This window comes from Antechinus flavipes, chromosome 5 (genome assembly GCF_016432865.1).
Source record: "Antechinus flavipes isolate AdamAnt ecotype Samford, QLD, Australia chromosome 5, AdamAnt_v2, whole genome shotgun sequence".
In the NCBI taxonomy this organism is placed as follows: domain Eukaryota; kingdom Metazoa; phylum Chordata; class Mammalia; order Dasyuromorphia; family Dasyuridae; genus Antechinus; species Antechinus flavipes.
The window spans coordinates 187,316,167-187,336,468 of record NC_067402.1 but is presented as its reverse complement, the minus strand read 5'-3'; the positions used below and the strand labels follow the sequence as shown (position 1 = coordinate 187,336,468).

The 20,302-nt window shown below is 40.6% G+C and overlaps 1 protein-coding gene across 1 annotated transcript in view; it reads right to left on the bottom strand.

The window, feature by feature from the left end:
- The window catches only part of CD9 (CD9 molecule), a 57,610-nt gene extending 37,517 nt beyond the window's left edge, over positions 1 to 20,093 (bottom strand). The window contains exon 1 of the mRNA XM_051963483.1: positions 19,864 to 20,093. Coding sequence (XP_051819443.1) covers positions 19,864 to 19,929 — 66 coding nt within the window. The 5' untranslated portion in view covers positions 19,930 to 20,093. The remainder of the gene's footprint in view (positions 1 to 19,863) is intronic.
- Between the last annotated feature and the right edge of the window lie 209 nt (positions 20,094 to 20,302).

The following is a 20,302-nucleotide window of genomic DNA, read 5'->3' as shown; positions in this document are numbered from 1 at the left end:
AAATATAGGTAAATTTCCTACTAGCCATTTGGCTTTCTAAAAACATGATGTATACAGCCTTTTAATCTTTGCAAGGTACATTTATAGCAGTTAACTCACTAGAATCTCACAACTTTGGGATAGGTATTATTAACATTATTTTATGAGTGAGGAAATTGAGGCAGAAAATGTGAAATGACCTGTCCCAAGTCATTATATTAATAAGTATCTGAAACAGGTTTCAAACTCTTATCTTGCTGACTCATTGGAAATCCCTCCATCTGCTTATATTAACACTGCCCCTCAAGCAAATAGTAAACTCCTATTAGTCCTCAGTAAAATGAAGAATTCCATTCATTGTTCCTTCTATCTTCACAGATAGTGAGGTTCAATTAGGAAAATGCATGCAAAACATTCTGAAATCCCTACATAATTCAAGAAATATTCATGAAGGTACCCGGCTGTGTAAGGGTATTTGGAACCACAGAAAGTACCAGACTTGGGCTGATCTCCGGATGCTAATGCTCACCAACCCAGGAACCACAGCAATCACTTCAACTTTCTGAACCTCAGCAGCAATTTTACCAGTCACCCATGTTAAAGTGAGACATTTTTAAGCAGATGGAGACTCGACACCCAAGAAAAACACAAATCTTTGATTTCTGTTCAAGACATAGTTCAGCTGGGGATAGAAAAAGAAAAATAAATAAGTGACCAACAACCCTTGGGATTGCTGAAAACTAAAGAAGAGAGAGGAGAAAATCTGGAAAGAACTCAAATAAACACAGAACAAAATAGAACATGTTTAGGACAAAACAGAGAGCCAGACAAAAAGTCTCGAAGAACAGCAAAAGAGGGAGAAGTCACTGCTACACACACACACATATATGGTACACATTGTTATTATTATTACTTATTTTCTTCTGAGGATCATGAATATGTGAACCAGGGCCAACAAAGATCTTCTTATCTGTTTCTACTGTCACTTTACCCTAAAGTCCAGAAAAACAGCTAAAAAGGGAGAAGTCACTGGTACACACACATATATATATGGTACATATTATTATTATTATTACTTATTTTCTTCTGAGGATCATGAATATGTGAACCAGGGCCAACAAGGATCTTCTTATCTCTTTCTACTGTCACTTACCCTTAAGTCCAGATAACTGGACCTTAGAGGAGGGCAACAAAGCTACCTTCTTCCTAGTTTGCACCTTGGAATTCAATCTGCCCATCTACCTCCAAGCCCTTGGTTCAGTTCCCCTTAAGGTTTTTTCTGTCAGGACCAACTTCTGCTTATCTCTCTACCCCGAATCTCTCTATCCTTTCTTCTCCCTTTGGCTCCAGAATACTCCTTATTTTCCATGGCCATTTCCAGGTTTTCCCTCTATCACCATCAGTCAGCAACTTCTCCTCTGAGGTTCACATTATACAAATAATCCAGATTCTGGTGGCAAGTTATCTAACGACTTTCAGGCCAGTCTTTTTCCTTCCTCAATGAGCCAGTGCTTGGCTCCATTTCTCTCTCCACCACAGATCCTCCCTTTATACTAGGGAAATTCAATAAATATTTTGATGATCTCTCAAATAAATTAATACCCCACTTCCTTAATCCAATCAACTCCCAAGACCTACTTGTCCATTCTATCCAGATGTGATTATACCTTTGATCTTTCCCTCACCCACAAGTATTTCACCTCTCACACACGTCAACTTTACCTGATCACAATCTTAGACAATTTATTTTTGCCTATGCTTTAGGATTCCTAATTCTGTTTTTTAAAATCCTCATTGTATTCTTTTCAGTTTTTTTACTTTATTTTATTTATGAAATAAAACAAGCATTTCCATAATATAGTAGAATAAAAGATGATTGAATATAAAACTACTATAATTTGCTATTTCTTTTAAATATATAAATGTTATCATGTCAATTTTCTTCTTCCCTCCTTCACTGCTGCTTGCCCTAAAGATGGCTACAATATGTATATGTAAGTATGTATAGACACACATATACATACATCTGAATGCAAAACCATTCAATACATTCTTCTACTTCTCAATTGTTCCTCTAGATGCAGATAGCATATTCCTTCATAGATCTTTTGTAATTAATTTGGGTATTTATAATAGGAAAAATGACTTAATAAAAGTTATTCTTAATATTGCTATTATTGTATATAACATTTTCTCAGTTCCGCTCATTTTAATCTTCACTATTTTACACGTCTGATCAATGAGCTCATTTTTCTTATAGCACAAATTACCTTCAGCTCCTTCCTTTTCTGCACTGGCTATATATATTCTCTTGCATTCCCTACCTTGAGCCCTTGGTAAAGCAGTTTAACTCCATATTACCTTCTCTTGAATTCCATCCCCCTTGTCCTTTTGTCATTTATCATACCCTGCCAACTTCAATCCTGGATTACTCCCACCATCTCCCCTCTTCAATCTTAATGTTTGTGCTGCTTGGAAAAAAAAAAATCACTAAAATATGCTGCATGAGTCCATTATAAATTTGCTATCTAATACCAATTGGATCCTCCCTACAAAGGGAATTTTTCTAATTTTTATGTGAGTTTTCACAATAGCGGTCCCAAATCTTCCTTATTAAGTCTTCCACAGCACCTCCTCCCTCTGCTTTCTTAAGCTGAGGACCTCCTCTGTTAGCTCCTGCTGTTCTCAGTCTCTATAACATCACTTGGGATTTCCTTGGCACAGATACTGCAATGGTATGCCATTTTTTCTTCTCTAGCTCTTTTTCACAGATGAGGAAACTGAGGCAAATCAGATTAAGTGACATAGGGTTAAGTGGGTCTGGATTTGAATTCAGGGTTTCTAGTCTATCCACTGTATAACCTAATTGACTCCTTACTTTACACTTCATTGAAAAAATTTATGGTCCTTGTCAGAGAGCCTTATTTCCTATCTGTCTTAGATGAAGAAGGGGCCTTTCTCCTTCCTAAAGCACTTTTGTGGACTCTTGATCCCATCTCCCCCTATCTTCTCCAGAAGATTGCTCCCCACCCCATCATTCCCAGTCTTTCTTTAAATCTAAAGGCTACTTCCCTGTTGCCTACAAACACTTTGTCTTTCTCATCCATAAAAAAACCAAAAAACCCCCCCCAAAAACAAAAAAAACACCAAACCTCTTCCCTGTTCCAACTATTCTTGCCAGCTTCCATTCTAATCCTTCTTCCAGCTTCTTGGCTAAGTCGGAGACTTTCCCTTTCCCACTCCGTCCTAAAGCCTCTACAATTTGGCTTCTGACTTCATCATTCAAATGATGGCTGATTAACTAGCGTTCTCAATTACTTTTTGGTTTTGGTTCTGGTCTATTTTGGCTCCTACTTTATTCATGTGAGATGGAAAGATGAGGCAATTATTGGAGGATTTTAATGGGAGAGGGGCAACATGGCTCAATGGAGTTAGAAAGACCCGGATCCAAATGCCATCTCTAACACATACTGAGTGTGTGTCTTTTTACTTCTTAGGGCCCACTGTGCAACTTTCTGTTGCTGTTTATCCTTCGTTCTCAAGGACCATGCCATCAGGGAGGGGATGCTGTGACTTGCAAGTGATTTGGATGTAAGTGAGGGAGAGCTGTGAGAGGTCCACCTGCCTCCCTTTCCTCTCCAGAGCCATCTGGGTCTAGGGGCCACTGGAAATGGAAAGCAGTTGCTAATCTGCATTGGTAGAAGAAGTTTTCCTACTGGGAGTTCCCTTTACTGATGAAAACAGACCTAGTTCAAACAAAAACAGCACAAAACCTCAAAAAATCCCACTAACCTCATGCAAATTTACCACAAGAAAACTAAAGGGAAACATGACGGTGATCTTTCAAGTATTTGAAAGGCTATTATGGCAAGATGGGTTAGACTTATCCTGCAGCGGTTAAAATTGCAGAGAGGCAAATTGAAGTTTCCTGTAGGGAAAATGTTCCTAACAACCCAAGCTATGCAGAAAAGCCAGGGACTACTTTGGGAAGTACTGGGCTCCTCACAGGAATCTGACAAGCAGGAGCTGGAAGATGTGAAAAGGATGCTTAGTGTGACACTTCTAGAAATCGTGGACTTGGGTTCTGAGACTGGCTACTTTCAAAGGTCCAGAAGGAAAGTGGAAGGAAGTTAGAGATACAGGTAGTGGAACACCAGGGTATAGAGTCTGGAAGACTCATCTTCCTGATTCTTCCAGTATCTCTGCCAAAGAAAAACCACCAATGGGGTCATAAAGAGTCAGACACGACTGACCAACAAGAGGCAGTCAAGTTCACGTGGTAGAAGTAAGCCAGGAAAGATGGTGGATACACAGCTTTTTCTCACCTCATCTGACTTATTTCCTACCTTTCTGCCTTGGGAACTCTGTTCCTTTTGGGAGTAGAATCCTCAGGAAATGCTTTAACCCTTTGCTAGAATGTGGATATTTATTGCTGCTGTCCTCCGTTCTGGACAAGGACCATGACCTCAAGAAGGAGATGCGTGACATACAAATGCATTAGCCAGACAGAGATCAGGAGGACCACTACTGCTCCTTCCAAATACTCCAATATATCTGTGACGCTGAAATGGCCCCTTCCTGGAATGACTCAGATCTCCTGGGGCTCATTCTGTGGGACTGCTCAGTGTCTTCCTGGGAATTCCCTGGAGCCTTTCCCTCCCACACCGCCGGGAGCCTCGGTCCCCAGTCTTTGACCATCACGTGCACACTGGTGGAGCACACAGGTTAGCCAGGAGGTAGCCTAGGGTTTCCCCATATAACCAGTCCACCTTCTTTTGCAATTACCCCTCTGTCTCTCTGAGGAGGCATTATGCCATTTCCCTTGTGTAATTCCTCGTGAAAGGTTCCACATGTCCACCACACCCTTTGATTCTGTGAAGCTTCAATTTAAATCCTTTGGAAACTGATGATACATGAGTTATACAGAGCACTACTAGAATGAGGGGTATAAACACTTCATCTGTTATTTTATTATTATATATTATAATATTATCTGGTACACAAAACTGTTAGATGAGAAAATTCCCTATATTCAATCTGGTTAGGTATCTAGAAACTTTTGAAGTTATGTGTCTTGTCCAGGATGCTTCAAGGGCCAGAGGGGCAAAGGAAGATTGGATGGGGGAGAAAAGGTCTTGGTTCAGCAAAACAATCTGGTTGTTCAAAAGTAACTAAAGCTTTAGGATGTGGTCCTGGTGGAGGCAGGCAAAGGGATAAATTCTGAAAGCACTGTTTACTTAACAGTAGAAGAGGTAAAGTGCGGAGAGACATTACCGAGATCTCCCTAGGCTGCTGATCATATGATTCTATTCAGGGGATGAACACAAGCCAAGGGAGACTTACTACATAAGCAATGCAAATTCAGCATATGTTATTCTAACACTTCTATTCAGGACTCAACCTCCTGCCCTTCCCCCACCAGTTGGGGCTGAAGGGAAGCATCAGTAGTTTCCCATCAGTCCTTCAGTGTGGGGGAAAAATCCAGCAGCCACAAGAACTTGAAACACAGCAGATGCAAGAAGCCTTTCTAAGGGTGGACATGACTTCAAAACAGAATTGTCATCCTAGGGACTAAACAGCTTTTTAGAAAATACAGTCCGTGCTTTCACCCACTGTTTAAGTCTTGCTAAACAAGTTAAACCTCTCATAGCTTTGACTTTGCCCAGGCTAAAATGCAGGGCTGGGGACAGAATGCCTACTCCCACTTTCCCCATCTCCACTGAAATTCCTCCTTTCATTTCAGACACAACTCATAAGCTTGCACATTGGCAAAGCTCTTCCAAAGTCCATTCTGCTAAAAATTACCCCTTCTTAATATTTTTATATATAGATTTTAAAATTATATATATAGTATTTTTAATTTATATATATACATATATGTATGTATGTATTTTTTACAATGCTTGGCTCTTGGTTCTAACTTTCTTTACTTTTTTATACTTTCTTCCTAACTTTCCATAGTATCTTATAGATGTCAAACCCTTTCCTCCATTAGTCTATAACCTTGGGGCCAGAAAGTGATCATCCTTCTTCCATCTTCACTGTCATATAGCACCTGACACAGTAGGTAATCAATTTCATATTCAATTCAACGTTGTTTAACTGTAAATTAAATCAAGTAGAGAAAAATCACTTAATCAAGGAATTTGAAAGTAAAAAAAAAAAGCCTAACAAGTGGACACACTTGCTTTGTATTATGCTTGGGTCTCAAGATTTAAAGTTCCTTTATAACTGGCTGTAGTTTGAGATACTTTATTAATTGGTCTGTGATGCTGCTCCTATTACAGAGCAAGGCACTCCGATAAATAGATCCAAGTTCTGAGTGAATTAGCACAACCATCAAATGGAGCTCTTCAGCATTTCACAAAGATATTTCTTTATTTCCCAAGCATGAGTCATGGGGAGGCTGGGTCATTGGAAGCATTGAGTCAGGCAAGGGAAATAGTATTATTATTTTAGCCTGGTCAAAGTCAATCTCTACCCCACTCCCTTCCTCCTCCTCCTTGCCCTCTGCCACAATAGGTATTTCCCCAGAAATCATAGGGTCTCCTTCCTTCTACTTTTATCTTCCTAATGAGTTTATGTCTCTTATTCTTTACTGTATACATATCCTTTCCAACACCTATTTTTAAAAAAAAAAATCCTTCCTTTCCTGCAACGTGCAATCCTGAACCAAAAGGGAAAACTTCTGGTTCCTAAAGATCCCACAGAAAACACAAAAGCCATTGACTAGGGGTGGAAGAGTCTCCTCCTCCGAGACTTTTCATTGATTTGAAGTAGCCCTTTACATTCCAACAATAACACTAAAGGGCAACCAAACTTTGGTTAAATATAACGAACAATCTTGATCCAGGAAAACAAATGATAAAACCCACTTCTCATCTCCATAGAGAGGTGGGGGACTATGGGTATGAAATGTTACACATGATGGGAAATTTAGTTGTTGGGTCTACACCCAGGAAGATCTGAGTTCAAATTCAATTCCCTATTCTAATTAGCTTTGTAACCCTGGGCCAGTCATCTATCACTGTTTCAGTTTCCTCATCTGTAAAGTGAGGATAACTATTCAAATTCCCAGGGGTGTCATGAGGACAATATGAGAGATCTGTAAAGGGCTTTGCTACTAAAGCACTTTATAAATGCTAATTATTATTGTTATTATGCTTTCCTCTGTTAAAAGGGAGTGTTCAAGACATGGAGTGAAATGAGCAGAACTAGAACATTGTACATAGTAACAGCAAGATTATGTGATGATCAACTATGAGACTTAGTTCTTCACAGCCAATATAGTTCCAATAGACTTGGGATGGAAAATGCCGTCTGCATCCAGAGAGAGAACTATGGAGACTAAATGCAGTTCGAAGTATACTATCCCCCCCCCTTTTTTGGATTGCTTTTTCATGGTTTTTTTTTCCCTCTTTTGTTCTAATTTTTCTTTCACAACATGATAAGTGTGGAAATGTTTAATATGATTGTACATGTATAACCTATTTCAGATTGCTTGCTGTCTTGGTGAGGGAGGATGCAAGAGGAAGGAAGAAAAATATTTAGATCTCAACATTTTACAAAAAAAATATTGAAAACTACCTTTACGCTTAAGTGGGAAAATAAAATGTTATTTATTTTTCAAAAAGGGGAGAGTTCAAGATACGTGAGAAAATGTAATTAAAAGCAAAACACATCACTGTTACAAGGTTAGAAATAGAAGTACAGATATATTCTATATAATGCTCTCCACAGAGTGTAACTAACTAAAATTGGTTTCTAAAATTGTTCCATTTCTATTATCTCAAACTAACTGCTCCTGTTAACATTATTTTGCCTAAAGTGGTTTCTGAGGAACCAGTTAGTGCCAACGGAAGCCTCAATGCATGGCCATTCTCCAGAGCAGGGTCCATAGTGGGGAGGGCCTGTGCCAGAAAAAGCAGCTTCTTCAGCCCATAAGCCCCGCTCTTTGGAGTAGGTTCTTTTGAGTAATTTGGCACATCTGCCTGAGTCTGTCAAAAAAAAAAAAAAAAAAAAAAAGTGTGTGTGGTGGGGGAGGGGAGTCAGCTTGGCCGGAGTTGGAAATTTGGCAAGGACCCCCACTGTGCATCTATCAATAGGCCATTGTGCCTGTGGACAGAGGGCAGTTTATCACCACTGGCCCCACTCTCAGAATGTGCTTAACGGCGGCCTGCCCCTTCCAACGGCGAGGTCCTGGCAGCAAAAGGGCCTCCCGACAGGCCCGAGCTTCTCTCGGCGGCGGCCTCTGGTTCCAGGCCTGCTCTGCTCGGGCCTGGCTCCTCTGCACTGAACCCGTCCTGCGCCTGCGTTTTCACTAGGTGCAAGAAACGTCCTGATGGGGAACCTGACCTGCCAATTTACCGAGCCTGCTGTCCAACTTCTGCACAGGCTTCAGCTTTATGTGTCAACTCAACTAACAGCTGTATTAGTGGTCTCCCATGGGCAAGCAATCAGGGCGAGCCGGTACACTAGGTCAGAGAGGGTTCTAGCCACGAGGAATACCTGTGTTTAATGCATTGTTGGGGGTCGTGAAATGATCCCCCCATTCTGGAGGGCAATCTGACCAAAGGGCGCAGCAGGGCCCATTACAGGGTCCTCACCCAAGGAAATCATAAAGGAGGGAAAAGGACCCACCCGTACAAAAGGGTCTGCGGCAACTCTCTTTGTGGGGGCAAAGAATTGGAAAAAGAGTGGATGCCCTCAGTTGGAGAATGGCTGAAGATAATGGAATAGTATTGTTCTATAAAAACTGATGAACAAGCTGATTATAGAAAGGCCTGGAAAAAATTTACATGAACTAATGCTGAGAGAAACAAGCAGAACCAGGAATACACTGTACACAGTAACAGCAAGAATGTGTGATGATCGACTATGAAAGACTTGGTTCTCAGTAGTTCAGTGTACTAAATGCCATCTGCATCCAGAAAAAGAACTAAGGAGACTAAATGTAAAGCAACACATACTATGGTCACATCTTTTTTCTGTTTTTTTTTTAAATCTCTCCCATGATTTTTCCCTTTTGCTTTGATTTTTCTTTTTCAGTATGATTCATAAAGCAATGTGTATTAAAAATTAATAAACTTACTACAATTAAAAAAAAGGAATACCTATGTTTAAATTCTGCCTCAGACACTTACTGGCTGTGTATCATTTACTTAATCGCTCTGTCTCGGTTTCCTCATCTGTAAAATAGGAATAATACTAGCATAGGGTTGTTGTGAGAATAAAATGAGGTAACGTATACAATTGTTGTTGGGTCCAACTCTGTAACCCCTTTAGTAGTCTGTCTTTTCCTTTTCCAGTTCATTTTACAGATGAGATGACGCAAATACTACAAATAAGGGTTTGATGAATTTTACTGACTCCATTCACTACACCATCTAGCTACCTGCTCCAAACATTTTCTAGCACTATGTAAACCTTAAAGAGTAATATATAAATGCTAGTACTTATTCCTATTATTATTCTTATCCAATACCAAAGTTAAATGATTGAAGTCTGAGCAGAGACCTTGTGGATGGAAGTCATGGGCTAGCCAACACTTTATAGAGAGAAGAAAAAGGAAGCCTCTTTAATGAATAATCAAAATCTGTCAGCTGGCAATGGTTATGGATATATTTTAAATATGTAAATATGTAAATTATTCCAAATCAACTGTCTCCAAACCTCTTCAGCTCTGGGACTCTGGAATCTTTACATGAGAAGTCTTCTTTTAGAATCACAATTTCTCTCCTAAATTGGGAGGGACCACCACAGGTCATATTGTATAACTCATAATCCCCACCAAAGAAGTCATTAAATAACTGACAAAGAGCCAGTTAATCTTTTCTTGAAATGGATGAGTGGGAAACACTTAAGGACAGACAATACAAAAACCAAGCTCATCCACTCCTCAATGTGACAATCCTGCCATTATTCTTGATCTTTCCTCCCCACATCCCTGAGTCTCCAGCTGAATGCTCTAGATATCAGTCTTGGGCTCGCTCTATATAGTAGGAGTTATGAGTGACTTGGATAATGGGACATAAAGCATGACTATTAATACCTGAGAGTGATAACAAATAAGTAAGAATAGTCAGCATTTGGTATATACAAAAAAAAGTGACAAAATGAATGTTACATATGGATTCAAAAACCATGAATTTTACAAGTACAGGACAGAAGAGGATGTACATTAGCCAACAAATTGCATTAAAAAAGATCTAAGTGGATTTACTAGATTGTATATACAAGTGACAAGTGCTATTAATAGTATGATAGCAATTAAAAAAAAAACTGAATATATTAGGCTGAATTAGGAGTAGTAGAGAGGCTAAGACTAGGAAAGGATAATCCTTCTGCATTCTCTTACAAATCAAACCGTATCTGGAGAACTGGGGTCAATTCTGGGCTTCGAGTTTTGGGATGATAATCTAGAGTGTCCAGGAGAGAACCACCAAGGAAGAATCCACAAGACCAAGCCACAGGAAAGAGGTCAGTAAAAAGAATTATGGATGACTGAACTGGAGAAGACAAAAGACAGAGAGGAGAGCACGACAGTATTCTCTAAATATTTAAATAGCTGTCACATGGGAAAGGAATTAGGCTGGTTCTGGTTGGTTTCAGAGTATCCTCTTCAAGCAATAGGTACTAGCTTCAAAGAGGAAGATTTGGGGTTCAACTTAAAGGAAGACTTTTAAAAAAATTGCTTGCTTGAAGAACTTCCCCCACCTTAGAGGCTTTCAAAAGTAAAAGTTGAATGACCAGTTACGAAAGATTTTGTAATTGGGGATTCTTGTTTAAGTGCTGCCTAACACTGGATAGCCTTCAAAATCTCTTCCAATGTTTGAAATTCTATGTTTATGCTTCAATTATGGAGCAACTCCTACTCTTATAGATTTGACAAAGTTCCTTATACAATTGAGACCTTGATCAGAGAAAGTATTTATAAATTCCTCTTCCCTCCATTTTTGTTTTCCTTCTGATCTTGGCTGCATTTATTTGTACAAAAACTTATAAATTAAATGTAATTGAAACTATCCATTTTGTACCTAACTTTGCTCTCTATCTCTTGTTGATTCATAAATTGTTCATGTATCCATAAGTCTGAAAGTCATGTGTTCCATGTTCTAATTTTCCTGAAATCTCTCTCTTTATGTCATAAATTCATTTTGACTTTATTTTGATAAATGGTGTAAGATACTGGTCTATGCCCAGTTTCTGCCATACTGCTTTCCAGTTTTCCAAACAAATTATCATTATTATCAAATATGAATTCTTCTCCCAAAATATGAAGTCTTTACACTTATCAAATACAAGATTATTATATTTATTTGTTGCTGTAAATTGTATGTCTGCTCTGTTCCATTGATCTATCTTTATATTTTTTTAGCTTTCATATAATAGGTTCTTCTGAAGCCAAAAATCTTCTTTTTCTCAGAAATCACTCAAGAAAAGGTCAGGTAGGTCTTTCTAGAGCTCCTGTTTTGGGGAGAAGTAAAAGAAGATATGGCCTTCATTTTCCTTTGTTCTGAAATAGTGTCAAACTATGAGAAAACCAAACCTGAGAGGTGAAGCTTGGCAAGAAGCTAATAAATTTACACTTGCCTGAACTATAAATATAAGTCATCACTCATCACATTTAGAAAGAAAGAAGAAAAAGGATTCGTATGTGACCCTGGGCAAGTCACTTAACCCCAATTGCCTCAGCAAAAAATAAATAAATAAATACATTTTTAAAAAAATCAAGTCTTATTTTTAAATACAACACAGTTTCTCCTCCCTTTCACTAACCCTCCTCTTTTAAAAGTAAAATCAATTCAAGGACTATACTGGATAAAACATACAACATTCTACACCCACAATCTTCAGAGGACTTCCACACCTTACTACGGAGAGAAGTGAGACATGTTTAATCATCTGTTTTCCTGGATCAAGACTGGTCATTACTAACTGTTAGCGTTATTGTAATTCACTGTAATTATATCCTCCTGATTCAGATTTGTCTACAACAGTTCATGAGAATGTTCCCATGTATCTCTGACCCTTCATTTCTTATGGTTCAACAGTAATTCATTACATTAATAAACCATAATTTATTCATCAATTGATGACCATCATCTTTGTTTCTTGTCTTTAGCTACCAGAGAGAATACAAAGGAAATTTTTTCTCATTTTATTTCTTTTATCTCTTTGGGGCATGCAGTTAGTAGACATATTGTTGGGGTAAGAGTAGGTTGATTTCTTTCCCTTCTCCTTCCCCTCCTCACCTATTACCTTAAATGAATTTTCATAATAGTGATAGTAATTTACACCTTTTTTTTCTTATGCAACCCTGAGGATAGGAGTGAGGAAAGGGAAAAAAATTCTGAATATTTCCTATTACACAGTAGGAAAGTTATAGGACATAAGTCAGAGTCCAGGAACACCAGCGGGAAGATGCTTTTGAGATAAAGGGGGATTATAAATGTAGGTGTTCTTCAGGTTCCCCCACCCCTATACTACTTCATTTGGAGATTCACATCAGCTCCCATGGATTTAAACCATCTCAATGCTGATGGCCAGCTGCTGGATGCCGGGCCTAGAGTCAGGAAACTTATATTCGTGAGTTCAAAAGCCCCCACTAAAGAAGGAAATAGCAAACTATTACATTGCAATGGCAAGCCATTTCCAAGAAAACTTTCCCAAAGGAAGGGTCAACTACAATGAATGAACAACAAAATGTCAATGAGCCTCAGATCAGTTTTTCCTGCCCCAATCTCTCTGCTGGCCCCCAAATTCACACCCCTACCTGCCTTTTGGACATCGTAAGCCAGATGTCCAGTAGATATTTTAAACTCTACAGACCCAAAGCAGAGCTCATTATCTTTTCTCCCATCACCCTCTTACTTCCAACCTTCCCTATTAGTGCATAGGACTACACTATCCTTGAAGTCCCTCAGGCCCAGGAGTCATCCTGGATTCTCACTCTTTCATATCCAGGCTGTAGCCATAATCTGATGAGTCCATCTTTGTAATTACTCTTGAATATGTCCCCTTTTCTCCTCTGACACTATCATTCGAATGCAGACTCTCATCATCTCACACCTGGACCCTGGCAATAGTCTGCAGATGGCTGCGTGCCTCAAGTCTTCCCCCCTCCAAACCATTCTCCATTCAGCCAGGCAAATAGGGTTAGTGACTTGCCCAGTGTCACACAGCTAGTAAATATCTGAGGATTCCTGCTCCACTGTACCTAACTGCCCTGAACATAGCAGATGTTTGATGTGATTGATAATCACACTAGAAGAAGAAGATCGAGTACAAAGTGGTAATCTATGTATCAATGAATCTATAGAAAGAAAATAAAAATTACTAGTGATAATAATTATCACTAATAATAATCACAATAAATAATAAATACCACAAAATAATAATTTGGGACAAATATGGGCCTTCTATATAGCTGCAGATTGTTACTAGACTGAAAATGAAAATAAGTTTTCTAAAAGAAAGATATATAAACTGTCTGTTGTCAAATCTCAAATATTACAAACACCCAAATCTGAAACGGTGCCATAGTTGATTTTTTACACCCCCCTTTGATAAGAAATAAAACTTAGTAGGGGCAGGGCTCTATCTGGGGGTCAACCAGGAGAGAAAGCTTAGAAGATCCTACCTTCTATTTTCAAAAATTATATTGCTAACAATGGTGACTACATATAGCTGTCAAGATTGATGTATGACCAGGCACCCTGTGCTTGTGCACCTGGGAGATTTTTAGGGATTTAAGGTCACACTGTGCCCTGCAGTGCTTATTATACCCATTGTCAGCCAAAGACACAAAAGAGAGAGTTGTCGAAGTTTGATTCAAAGAAAGTATATATTAGTACTAATTGAATCAAAGGTGGGAAGATGAGAAAGAATGAATATGGAAGGGGGAAAAAAATTCTAATTTCATCCCTCACTTCCCATCCGTGTCCCCTTCTTCCACTCAATAAAGCTCTTACAAGTTGCTGATAGCAAAATATGTTGTTCCCCTTGTGATCAGAGAGTTTGTACAGTGACAAGTCCACTGGACAGGGATTCAGATGGGTTCAAATCCTTCCTCTGTCCTTGGGTAAATTAGGAGTATAATCCCACTGGGCCCTAATTTCTTCATTTACAAAAAAAGGGTTAAGATGATTTTTTAAAAATTCTAGATTTTAAGACTAATATATACTAGATGTTCCCAGTTACTTTTCACTTGACTGAGAGACTAAACCATGTGCTGATCTGTCGGACATTCGAGTTCATCAGAAGAAGGGCACCCAAGTACCATTAAAAGTGGCCACACCCATTTACAAATGAACTGAAAAGAAGTCAAATGGAACTCAACATTTTTCTTTTAAAAGAACGGAAAATTCCCATTCAACCTGCCTCCCCAGAGAGTGGATCCTGATTTTGGGGTGGGGAGGAGGGCAGAGAAGAGATGTCCTTTCCCCCTGGTTTCAGGTGCCCTACCCTTTCCCTTCCCTAACCAGCCAGAGCTTCCGTGATAACAGTCTCATCCGCCCATTTTGTATATATGCCAGAGGCAGGAAGCCATTTCAGTACAAAGCTCCCTCTTCAGAGATGGTTTTCTTGGTCCAAATACCCACATCAAGAATTAAAGCTTCTTGGAACCCTGGGTAAATCAGGGAATTTGGTGAAGGGACATCAGGCTCCTTTCCATCTTCCCTGAACCCCTGCTCTACATGTTAGCACTGGAAAAATTATTGTTGTTTTTTTTTTTTTTGTTTGTTTTTTAAAGGCGGGGCACTGCCCCAGAGCCTCACAAGTTCTAACACATGAAATGTGGCTACATGATTCAGTAATTACAGAGAAAGGAAGGTATAGGATGGCCTCCACTAGGAATTGCTCCCATCCCATTACAGGCTCTACCTGCTCCTCTTTTAGACCTTTAAAAAAATGTTTAGTTTAAAAAGCATAAGAGACTTGTGTGTGTGGGTGAGGAAAAGAAATATACAAACAGAATAGCCCTAAGCTCAGAACCAGGAGAGAGCCTCCCTCCACCCAAATCCTCCAGTCAGAAGCTTGGTAGAGACAGGTTTAGAACAGTGGGCAAGGCTCATTACTGAGTACACAGCTAGGAATTACATGCTACTTTCAAATGATTGTACATGTAGAACCTATAAGCGTCAGATTGTTTGCTGTCTTGGGGAGGGGAGAGATGAAAAGAAAAAATGTGGAGCTCAAAATCTTACAAAAATGAATGTGGAACAAGTCACTTAACCCCAATTACCTCAGCAAAAAAAAAAAAAAAAGAAAAAAGAAAAAAGAAAAAAGAAAAATGTGGAAAATTATTTTTACATGTAATTGGAAAAACAAAATACTATTAAAAAAAGTTCAAAAAATAATTATATTCTGGAGCTGAAATTGAAGGGCCACACACAATCAGGCCCACTGGATTTAGAGCTGGCAGAGGGCCTCAAAGATAATATATGGTTGAACCCCTTTATTTTACAAGGAACTAAAGCCCATAGTAGTGAAGTGATGTAGTTAGTCTCAATGGCTTTGTGTGGGGCTAGATCTTTTAACTCCAGAATGCTTTTCCCACAATATCATATAAAATGAAACCAAAGCCTGTGAAAACTGGCATAATCTTCATAATCTTCTCAAGCTTCCCAAGAAGCTGTTACCTTATTTATTGCACAATTGTGTTTACCTCTACTTTTTGGTTTTTGCTTCAAGCTGGCAGAGGGATTGGATCAGGCCCTGCTACAGGACAGTGAGGTAGACAAGTTTCACAGAATCCTAGCTCTGTCATTTAGTCCAAACCCCTCATTTAATAAATGAGAACTGAGACCCCGAGCAAGATTAATGACTTGTATTTGATCACACATCTGGTACCAGTTATGAGAATCTTGATTAACAATCAAGAAGCATATATTAAGCCCTTGTTCTGGGCATGGCACTGAGCTCGTTCCATTTATTACACAGGGCTTCTTGGTAAAGGGATGGTAGCTTTGCCATTTCCTCCCTCCTCCCTCAGTTTCATTCAGAGTATTATGTGTAAGGAGGGGGGGGTAGAGCAGAACAGTCCATAGGAGAGGTTGATTTTTTTCAACCGTAAATACTAGGAATCCCTTCTATATCCCCATCAAATATGCACAAAGATACTTAAATACTATTCCATGTAATTTTCCATATAAATTATTCCATATAAATATTGGTAATAAATATAAATTTGGTAATATTCCATATAAAAATGCGGCACCATAGCTCATACTTTGTCCCACATCGAGTGGGACTTATTTTGGAAAGGATGGGTAGGAGGGGAGAGTCTAAAAAAAAGGAAAAACTATCATAAAACTGGGTGGTTTGAACAATTCAGTAACTAGGAGAATGGATTGCTGGTGTGGTTGCTGGCTTTCCAAGAAGCTACTCCACCCCTGAGCACCAGCCTAGATTGGATGTCAGCAGGCCAGAGAGAAGGATATGTTTTAGTGGAGTATCCCTTAGCCCATAGATATGAATTCAAAACAATCACATTTACTGAGTACCTACTATGTGCCAAGCCTTGTGGGAATACAGAGATAAAAACCAAAAAAAGCACTTTGGAAGGCGCTATCTAGTCCCTCAGCAATAGCATGCATCTGACACAAAACTGTTTTAAGATAATACAGCATGTGATAGTTTAAGTGGAAAATAAAAGGGAGTCTGGAAGACAGAACTAGCCTCAGAGCTTGAAAAGATCTGGCCCAGTTCTGTTTCTAACACATACAAACTATATGAATTTAGGAAAATGACTTAATCCCTCAGCATCCCAGGCAGGATTATAAATTGCAGAGTGGGTGGCTACTCACTTAAAATGGGAGAGAGGTTCTGCAATGGGATTTTCCAATCCAAATGAAAATACAGGTTGGGTGCAAATTTATTTTAAAAAAAAAAAAAAAAAAAAAAAAGGGCTGGACTAGAAGACATGTTTATCTTTCAGTTTATCTAACTTTTCCCCCAAATCCCTGACAAATTCTTCACTTCAGCATCCGCTTCAAAATACATGCATACCTAAGTTCTTGATACAGAGATAGGCAGAGAAGTGAGAGCATGATATTTCAAGAAGCTACTATGGTTCCTGGTCCCTCTCCTTTCCCAACTCTACCTTTGCCAAGAGGCCCCATAAACACGGCTTTCTGCTGGTATTTGAAACTCCTTTCGAACAGAATCTCTCAGAAAATAGGGTTACAATATCATGATGTAACAGAAAATGCTGAATCAGGGAAACCTGGATTTGAGACCTTGTACTGCCATTAATTAGTCCATTATCTTGGATGGCTCATTTTCTTTATATGTAAATCAAGGATACTACTCACCATCTACCTAACAGGGTTTTGTGGGGCACAAATGACTTAATAGTTGTAAAGATACCTGATAGTTGTAAAGCACCATATATATGTTTAGATCAATATAAATAGCCTGCTAAAGTTTCAGTATTTGGAGGACTGACACAAATACTGCAACTCCCTTATTTCTCCCGCCTATTGAATAAAAAGAGAGCTAAACTTCTGACTTAGAAGATATGACTACTCATTAGTGGTAGAACCTGGATTAGAAACCTTGTTCATATAACTCAAGGACTCAGTTCTTTCTAGTTACTTTCTAGTAACTGAACAGGGATAATAGCCCAGGGTCTGTCCTAATTCTGGAAGCACCTTCCTAGGAAAACTAAAATAAGAGCCAGCAGCAAGAAGAATCAGCCCTATAAGGGGGTCCGGGCTCCTGGGAAGGATACCCCTTAGGATCTGAATACACCCAGCCAGTGGCCCTTCACTGAGGAGGAAAAGGGAGGCACAGGTGCTGCTATGTAGATTTCAGTTCCTGTGATAGTTTGCAAAGGACTGAGGTGTGAAGTGGAAGGAACATAATATTTATAATATTCAGAGAGGGCAAATGTTAAGTTCTATTTGCTGAATGGGGTGGGGATAGATCGAGGTTTCCAAGATATTTTCTTCATACTAGTCCATACAGGAGGTCTCTCATCAATAAGTATAAAAAGGAGGTAGATAATCAGAATGACAGAATGGCCTGTCTCAGGCCAGGAAAGAGCTGGTCAGCAAAAAGGGTTCATCAGAATCCCCCAGAATAGTGAGAAGGAAGGGGGGCCCAAGCTAAAGGTCCTGATGGGTGGCTTTCCCTGTAGCAGTTTAGTGCCTTGTGAAGACTGCAAGAATTATGAGAGACCTTGCATAATGTCCCTCCACCCATGCCTTCCTTTAACTCAAGGCTAGACAGAAGGGCAGTAATCCCCATTATCTGAAAGAGTAAATTTGGAATCAGGATTTGGGTTAGAATCCTGGGTCTGCCATTTACTCTGTGACCCTGAGCAAAATTTTTACCTTTTTTGGATAAAATTCCTCATTTCTAAAATGAAGGGGTAGGAGTAGATAATCTCAAATTTCTTCTAGTGTACGATCCTCTGGATGAAAAAAGGGATTTTGTGTATCAACAAGGTGGCAAAGAGAAATTTCCCTCAGATTGTCTCAAATTCCTAATTCCAGTGAAAGAGAAGCTACATGCTTCACTCCCTATTCCTCCTCTCAGGACAGTAGTCTTTAGCCACATTTTTTTTTTTTTAAATCGAAAAAAGAACTTAATTTTTCCCCTTCTCTTTCTGAAACAGCATTGGGCAAAAGCCTGGGGCATCTAAGTCTCACGTTTCTAACCCACTTCAAATGAGGATGAGAGAAACGAATGGAAATCAGTTGCCCTTCTCTCCAAAGCCCAGTTTTTCTTCTCTGAAAAGGTGGGGGGGCCACAGGGAGGATCGTTGAGCTCAAGTGGGCGGTAGCTAGTTCAGGGTCTGGGTAAACGAGTGCCACCTAGGCCTGGGGAAAAGGTGAGGTGCTTCCTCAGCTATGCGGGCACCCGATTGCCTCCTAGCCACGAGAAATCCCAGGACTCGCTGGGAAACCAAGACTGATAGAGATCTCAGTTTCTCCTCCCTCCACCCCCAGCATTTTCCCAGATAAGATACTTATCAACCTTTTAGAAAAAAAAATAATGAGCGAGACAGGCAACCCTTTCAGGTAGACTTTCTCAGGATGCTAGAGTCCAAGCCCGGCTAAAGCGAACGGTAGGGTCGAGAAGGGCAAAGGTTCTTCACGTTGCCGTCTAAGCGGGACTAGAAACACTTTTTTAAAATTAGGCAGGACAAAGTAGGGAGTATTCCCACCTCTTTCTTAGTCCTTAATGAGGGGGAAAAAGTGAAAAAAATATTCTTAGCAGCTTCACGCTCCTCAAAATACCCGCTCCACCCTTAAATACAGCCTTCCAGACCCAACCCGCACCACCTAGAAAAGCCCAGAAATGTTCTCCAGAGCGAGTGGACTCGGGACGGGGTGGGGACTAGGTGGGGCAGGGGAGGAGACTTCCAGGGTGGAGGAAAAACAAGCTCCGGCTGGTCCTTACCCAAGGGCCGCCCGAGGAGGGGAAAGATGCAGAGTCCCAGAAGCCCACGTCCTAAAACAGATCCAACCCGACCGTAAAACCCGCGTCCGCCCCGTGCCCCGGCCAGTGCCCGGAGAAATCCTCGGAGACCCTTGTCTCCACCTCCCACCTAGTCTCTTTAGCCCGGTGGAGAGGAACTGCTCCTCCCACTGCCTTCGGGTCCTGCATCGGCTAGTCCCGATCCGAGCAGTCGCACGCCACCCGCAGGAGATGCCAGCTGGCGAACTGTCAAGGACAGACACTTTGCCGAGTCCGAGCAGCCTCCCCTATCCCGTCCCTGCCATCTTTCCTGGCATCCCACCCCGCACAAGCAGCCTCGACTACAGGCTCTCTCCGCTCCACCCAGGATGAGGGAGCAGGTGAAGAGCGGGGTGGGGAGCGGGAGAGGGACAGGACACAGGGGTGCCAGGCGGTTGCCTCCGGCTCACTCACCCAAAAGACGAAGTTAAATCCAAACAGCAGGTATTTAATGCACTTGGTACCTCCTTTGACCGGCATGGTGGACACTAGGGTGGGCTGGGCGTGGGTTCTCAGCGAGGGAAGCCGGGCACACACGGGGAGCGGATGGGAACCAACAAGTAACTAAACTAAGACAGGAACGGACAGTGGGTGGCCTTAGGGCTGCACTTTTAAAAAGTGCCACTCCTTAAGGCGCTTCGCCTGGATTCTGTGCGCATGTGCGAAGAAATTCCGTGCCCCCGCCCCCGCAGACCCCTCCCCTTTTTGCCAGCACCTGACCCGCCTCCGCCCCTCCTGACCCGCCCCATCCCACCCAAGTTCTGGGGGAGGTGTCCTGCCTAGGAGGTACCCGACGTGCTTGCGGCTTCCCTGTCCCTGCCCCTTCCAAGGTGCCCGCTGCACGTCCAGGACA